The sequence below is a fragment of the Monopterus albus genome, unplaced genomic scaffold (genome assembly GCF_001952655.1).
Source record: "Monopterus albus unplaced genomic scaffold, M_albus_1.0 scaffold34.1, whole genome shotgun sequence".
NCBI lineage: Eukaryota > Metazoa > Chordata > Actinopteri > Synbranchiformes > Synbranchidae > Monopterus > Monopterus albus.
Window position 1 is genome coordinate 5,225,269 of NW_018127914.1, and position 6,641 is coordinate 5,231,909.

General features: G+C 40.0%; 1 protein-coding gene across 2 annotated transcripts in view; it reads left to right on the forward strand.

Moving 5' to 3' along the window:
- Nucleotides 1–6,641, forward strand: part of LOC109958789 (serine/threonine-protein kinase Sgk1) — a 12,829-nt gene extending 6,188 nt beyond the window's left edge. Inside the window, exons 1-13 of one of the 2 annotated variants that reach the window (XM_020597695.1) lie at nucleotides 236–457; nucleotides 1,509–1,584; nucleotides 2,370–2,448; nucleotides 2,530–2,570; nucleotides 2,673–2,730; nucleotides 2,822–2,905; nucleotides 3,072–3,203; nucleotides 3,337–3,449; nucleotides 3,561–3,684; nucleotides 3,802–3,897; nucleotides 4,000–4,155; nucleotides 4,261–4,350; nucleotides 4,843–6,641. In XM_020597695.1, coding sequence (XP_020453351.1) covers nucleotides 388–457; nucleotides 1,509–1,584; nucleotides 2,370–2,448; nucleotides 2,530–2,570; nucleotides 2,673–2,730; nucleotides 2,822–2,905; nucleotides 3,072–3,203; nucleotides 3,337–3,449; nucleotides 3,561–3,684; nucleotides 3,802–3,897; nucleotides 4,000–4,155; nucleotides 4,261–4,350; nucleotides 4,843–5,007 — 1,284 coding nt within the window. In that variant the 5' untranslated portion in view covers nucleotides 236–387 and the 3' untranslated portion in view covers nucleotides 5,008–6,641. Of the gene's footprint in view, nucleotides 1–235; nucleotides 458–1,508; nucleotides 1,585–2,369; nucleotides 2,449–2,529; nucleotides 2,571–2,672; nucleotides 2,731–2,821; nucleotides 2,906–3,071; nucleotides 3,204–3,336; nucleotides 3,450–3,560; nucleotides 3,685–3,801; nucleotides 3,898–3,999; nucleotides 4,156–4,260; nucleotides 4,351–4,842 lie in introns of those variants that run through there. The other variant, XM_020597696.1, reaches the window with a different exon arrangement.

Genomic DNA, 6,641 nt, shown 5'->3' on the forward strand with positions numbered 1-6,641 from the left:
GGGGGTGTATGTGGGGGAGGTGGGGGGTACCTCACACCTCCTACTCTTCCTCCTTCTCAGTGTGCAGTGTGCTCTCCTCGTCACTTCCATCATGTGGCCCTGCAGACTGAATATGGCTGCAGCGGAATTCCGTGACGTCACGCTCCCCCCCAAGTAGTTGCCCTGGCTACAGTGGATGACGAAAAGGGGAGTGGTCTCCTTCCGTACGACGTGTTTCGTATAAATACCCGAACTAGCACGCTCAGTAAGCAGCGGTATTTGAGAGCGGAGCGCGGTCGGTAAACCTCTACTCAATTGGCAAGATACAGCGGTCGGCCACGGGTAGACGAGGAACTATATTGTGTTTTTTCTTTGTGTTTATATTGGATATTTATTTTTTCACATAACATGGCTGTGACTGAAGCTGGATGCGATCTGACTTACTGCAAAATGAGGGGGATTGTAGCCGTTCTCACCGGTGAGCGACAAAAAAGATCACTTATTTTCATCACCAACGCTGTGTATTTGTCTGTAAACCAAAATAAACGCAGGCTGTTATTTACATTTATTTGTTAATAAGCAATACAGCTACCAAGAGATGAATTAAACCTAACTTTGAGGTATTTCTTTACATAAAATGCCAATGCAAATGCCTACAAATCTGCGTTGTTGTAACGATCTGGGATGGAAATTGTCTAAATTGTTAAAATTTTTCGATTTAGTGGGATCTAAGACTGCAGTGTTTATGTATAAAGCCAGGAACAATTTATTACCTGGTGGAATTCAAAAAGTATTTAATGAAAGGGAAGGTGGATACAATTTAAGGGGTCAGTTAAATTTAATAATTCATGTTATACGTACAACCAAAAAAAGATTTTGTATTTCCATAAGTGGGGTAAAACTATGGAATAATTTAAGTGTGGACATAAAAAATAGTAATAGAATTGACGAGTTTAAACATAAATATAAAGGTATGTGTCAATCAAGATATATGCAAGAACAGGCTCAATGATTAATTACATGGACAATTGTGGGTGTGGTGTTTTTTTAGTATAATACTTGTGTGGGTAGAAGTGAATCATTTACTGCTTGCAAACCAATGATGGTAAGATGATGTCATGGGGTAGGACTGGATAAGTCTGACTTCTTCCTACTCCATTCAAGCATGTACTAGGTATAAGCAAATTGATATTGGATTATGTGTAAAATTATGTGTGTTGTCATATCAACTGTTTTTACATGCTTGAAAGAATACATCAAATCAAATCAAATTGCTATGATGGCTGTCACTGCTGAGTGACCCACGCCTTGCATAACCTACAGGCCGGCAGCATTACATGGTCTATGCATAACATGCACATCTTCTAACCTGTCTGCACCTCCCAAACTGTGGTTGACAGCTCTAACAAATATTTTCTTCTCTAATGGAAAACAACTTTCCATCATGTGTGGTTAATGAGTCCATGTCTGTGATGCTGTGTTTGCCATCTCCTCTGACATAAATGGTTCCCCTCTGTCTCCATTTGCAGCTTTCATCAAGGAGAGAAAAATGGGGCTGAATGACTTCATCCAGAAGCTGGTGTCTACCCCACATATCTGCCAACAGTGAGTACTTCCATTAATTCTGTTATGTAAAATGCTAGATTTGAATGGAAATTGGCCCTTAAATAAGGCACTAGGAGCATCACTGGGCATCAGTAACTTCTGGACTCTAGTATTTATTTCTGATCATTAGCCCATTCATGATCAGTACGAATTTCAATCCAATCAGCCAGTCCAGGTTGGCAGGACATTCTGTGAAAACTATAATCTGGGTCCAAGAAGCAGAGTAAGAATAGTCCTTTCAGAATAAGCCTGTTAACAACCTCTCCAGTGCCTAATCACCTTTCCAGCAAATCCCTTATGCCCCATGAGGATAACCCAGTATTTCAATTATGACATGATGCATACGCTCGTGCTTTTCTGCACTCCCAGGCCAGCGCTCCAGGTCAGGGTCTGGTCCTGTGGAAGAATACCCAGGCAATGTATCTGTTCTAGATGCTCTGGGAAGAACAGGGGACCTGAGCTGGACCACTGGGTCCTGCAGAGCTGTCTGAACCCTCTTGTTGTGGGTCACTGGCTTATGATTTTTCTCAGAGAGGTTAGGCAGTGATACACTGAGGAGTTTGTATTAAACTTGACCTGACCAGAAGTTTCCAGTGATCATTTACACCCCAGCAGGAAGCAGTCATTCAGCTGTTCAGTCTCACAAACTGCTTCAGATTAAGAAAATGAAAATGTAATCATCAACACTGAAACATTACATCTTGAAAAACATTAACACTGACCATAGTGTAAAAGGGTAACATCTTGTATTAAAATATAACTCCATGTTCTCTGTTTTTTTCTAGTGTTGAAGTTAACAACTTCCTGAAGATTGATGAGAATCAATATGAGGAGGCTGAAAATCGTCAACTTCCTGAAAGTCCGGTAAGCAGAAACTGTTGCCTGAGTATTTGACTCATTTTGTTTCCAAAATAAGGTATTTATGAATTTCTTCATATCTTTCAGATGTGCCTAAACTCACGAAGTTCACTGGCTGAGGACACTCAGTAAGTAGACTTAACATTTTTCTTCATTTAAACACTGACAACTACATCTTTGCTAAGAAGTACACAGCTAAAACCCCAATTTTCTCTGTTTCTTCACATTAGGATTAAACCTTCTGATTTTATCTACCTCAAAATCATTGGCAAAGGCAGCTTTGGAAAGGTGTGTATCTTTCTATCTAACTTACTTTAAACTACCTTCTCTTACTTGCTTATATCTGTCATCACTGTAACACCATTTTGCTCTATAACAGGTTCTGCTGGCTCGGCACAAAGAGTCCACAAAGTACTATGCTGTTAAAGTTTTGCAGAAGAAAATCATCCTGAAAAAGAAAGAGGTAAGCCCCTTAGTTTTCATGGCATCTTTAACTAAAATTAAATGCCAGACATCATGATTAATCACCAGACATGCACCTAAATGTAATTTCCTTCTGGTGCATAATGTTAAATGCTTCCATGAGGAATATAGGGTGTAACTTGTTTTTTAACTCTCCCCTCCCCCAGCAAAAGCATATCATGGCTGAACGTAGTGTGTTGATGAAGAACATCAAGCATCCTTTCCTCGTGGGGCTGCACTACTCCTTCCAGACTACCGACAAACTGTACTTTGTGCTGGACTACGTCAATGGTGGAGAGGTAAGTTAAAACCTCACAATACCCAGAAATCAGCCAGAGACCAGAATCAGGTCAGAGCTTCGAAATCTGTTTGAAGTGAGGACGCTGACGTGTCTTTTTTTTTTTGTTGTTGTTGTTGTTTTTCTCTCTCCAGCTGTTCTACCATCTCCAGAGAGAGAGAATCTTCTTGGAGCCCAGAGCCAGGTTTTACGCTGCTGAAATTGCAAGTGCACTTGGCTACCTCCATTCCCTGCACATTGTGTACAGGTAAGTGGTGAGCCTGCACCTCCCCCTAGTGGATGATCAGGGTTTTATATATAGAAAGAGCATATTCGCGTTGAGGCTTTTTGAATCATCCTTTCTTCTCCTTTATTACAGGGACCTGAAGCCTGAGAACATCCTGTTAGATTCACAGGGCCATATTGTTCTGACAGACTTTGGCCTCTGCAAAGAAGGCCTTGAGCCCAGTGGTACCACAACAACCTTCTGTGGGACACCTGAGGTACAAACCTAATCTCTCAACTTTTACACATCCTCAGGATGTTTGCAGAATCTCCCCTGAAGACAAATGATATGTCAGACATGGGTTGACTTTTTTTTCTTGTTGCTTTGCTCACAGTACTTGGCCCCCGAGGTTCTTCAGAAGCAGGCATATGACCGCACTGTCGACTGGTGGTGCCTGGGATCAGTACTCTACGAGATGCTCTACGGACTTGTAAGTGTGATCAGTGACTTTATATCTCTAAATTGTTTGTTCTCTCTATTTGTCTGTACACCAAATAATCTCTGTTTGTTCTCATCGCTTTTTCTTGAACAGCCCCCATTCTACAGTCGCAACACAGCTGAGATGTACAACAACATTATGCACAAAGCTCCTGTGCTCAAGCCCAATGTGTCAAATGCAGGCAGGGAACTGCTGGAGGGGCTCCTGCAGAAGGACCGCACCAAGAGGCTGGGAGCGAAAGATGACTTTGTAAGTGCACATAGCTGACTCTTACAGCATGTAATAGAACTGTAAGAGCTCAGTAAGGCTTGTTTGCAATCAGACTGCTCATCTAGCATTTCTTTTTCCCTCCAGCTTGAACTCAAGTACCATCCCTTCTTCTGTCCAATTAACTGGGATGACCTGATGGCCAAGAAGATCACACCCCTATTTGTTCCCTCAGTGGTATGTAATCAGTTTTATTATTAATCATTGTCTCTATATCAAAAAAGACTGAAAAATTACCCATGTGACAGCTTTAAACTGTTTGTTTCCTCACATCCACAATCTATCATATAGGGCTACAAGTAACAATTACTTTTATTATCAGTTAATCTTTTAATTACCCTCACAATTAATTATTCGTTGTTTGGTATATAAAATGCCTTCTAATAGTGCAAATGGCAAATTGCAAGTTCTCAGAACCCAGGGTGACCTCTTCAAAATGTCTTTTCATCTGATCAACAGTCCAAACCCAAGGACATTAAATTTACTATCAGTGAAGACAGATAAAAACCAGAAAATATTAATGTTTGAGATGCTAGAACCAGCAAATGTTTGCTTGACAAATAAACAATGAATCAATTATCAGAATGCTAAGAATAAATAACTGTTAGTGTCTTGGTATTTTTCCCCCCTCAGATTAAATGTTTAATCTTTCTTTCTTCTGGATTTCAGAGTGGTCCCACAGACCTGCAACATTTCGACCCTGAGTTCACTCACCTGCCTGTGTCCTCCTCCCTGTGCACTGACACCCTGACTGTGACCAGCAGCGTCAAAGAAGCAGCTGAAGCCTTCCCAGGCTTCTCTTACGGGCCTCCAGCAGACTACACCTTCATGTGAAGGCCAGCATCACTTCTGTTCCAAGAATGAACAAGACAGGACAAATGTTCTGGTTTGAGAATCTTATCTTGACAGAGGGACCACAACAGAGCAACCTGTCTGGGAGGACAGGTTACAGCTAAGGCCTGATATGAGGATCTACATGACAAATAGACAGGAATAACAGGGCAGATCTCGAGGGATCTGGTGCATGACTAGTGTACAGATAGAGACTCTCGTTACAACACCACTGGCCCTACTGTTCTGCCTCAATCACGCAAAAATATAACGTGTGTGCCAAGTATGGATGCACTTTGGGGTCATAAAACATGGTGGCTCTGGACCTTACAGCTATTGATGAAGTGACATGAAGAGAAGTGCCTAAGGTTCAAAAGGCAGTTGGGACGGTGGCAGCAGCTTCAAACACCACAAAATCATTTCATTTATTTGGACATAAGGTGATGCCTTCATTAAATGTGGACATACTGTATGTTAAAGACGTTTTGTTGTACTATTTTCTTGAAGATGCGCAATTGCACTTGAGGAAACAAGGGTCAAGAAAGTTAAATATTCTGTTTCAAGCTCCAACAACTTCAGATTAGACAGTTGACATCTTTCTACTTTTTATTTCACATCTCTGCTTAGGACAAATACAGTATATAGGCATTGCATACTACTATTGGAACTTGGACCAAACAGTTAACCATGCTATGCTTTGATACTAGACTTTTGACCCGTTTGTCCTCATAAACAAAGATTTACTGTACTGTATAGAAGAAAAAAAGACATTTTATTTAATAACCATAAACATTCACTGTTTACTTTTAAGTAAGTTCTGCATATATTATAAATGACTTCTAAATGTTTCCTGTATGGCAATATGCTAGTCTTTTGTTTTTCCAACTACTTTTCATCTAGTGACTGTGTTAATCTGCTGTTTCCAAACTTTACAAAAGACTTCTTTTATTAATCAGGAGGGTGTGATATGGATTTCAACCAGCAATAACTGGCCCACATCAATGATAGCACATACTGTATATCAAGCTTCATTTCAGTTGAATTGATTGCTGTTTTTTGCAAAAACTCTAGAATCTAGGAATTAGAGAAGAACTGTGAATGTATTGTGCCTGTCCACGGTGGCCTGATCCTTGTATAGGCTACTCTATGTACATTTCTCTCTTCCCTAAACTTATTGGTCCCTTTTCTAGAAAATAATCTGTATGGGGAAAAAGTGCTTGATTATCTTGATGAAGAACCAATGGGTGGAACAGGCACTGGCTTTCCCATAACAGTATTTAGCCACTGGCCTACTGCATAATATGGTTCTAGAAAGTGCAAAAAAAATTTTTTTTATCACTTTAAGTAGATGTGTAAATTGTAGATGTGTAAATTGTAACTTATGCTCTGATATTAATTAAATTACTAAAAGAGGATCATCTGGACCATTGCATACGTGCATTTTCAAGCCTGCTGAAAATAATATAAAATAAGACGACACAGTTCTGGATGACTTTCTTCCATATTTGGAAGCATTACACTTATGTTTTGTATATTTATTTTCATGCCACTGCTACTGTATAAAGATCATTTACTTGATCAACTGAAATACTGAACTGCAATCTGTCAGAAATGACCAATAAAATCTCTAAATTGGA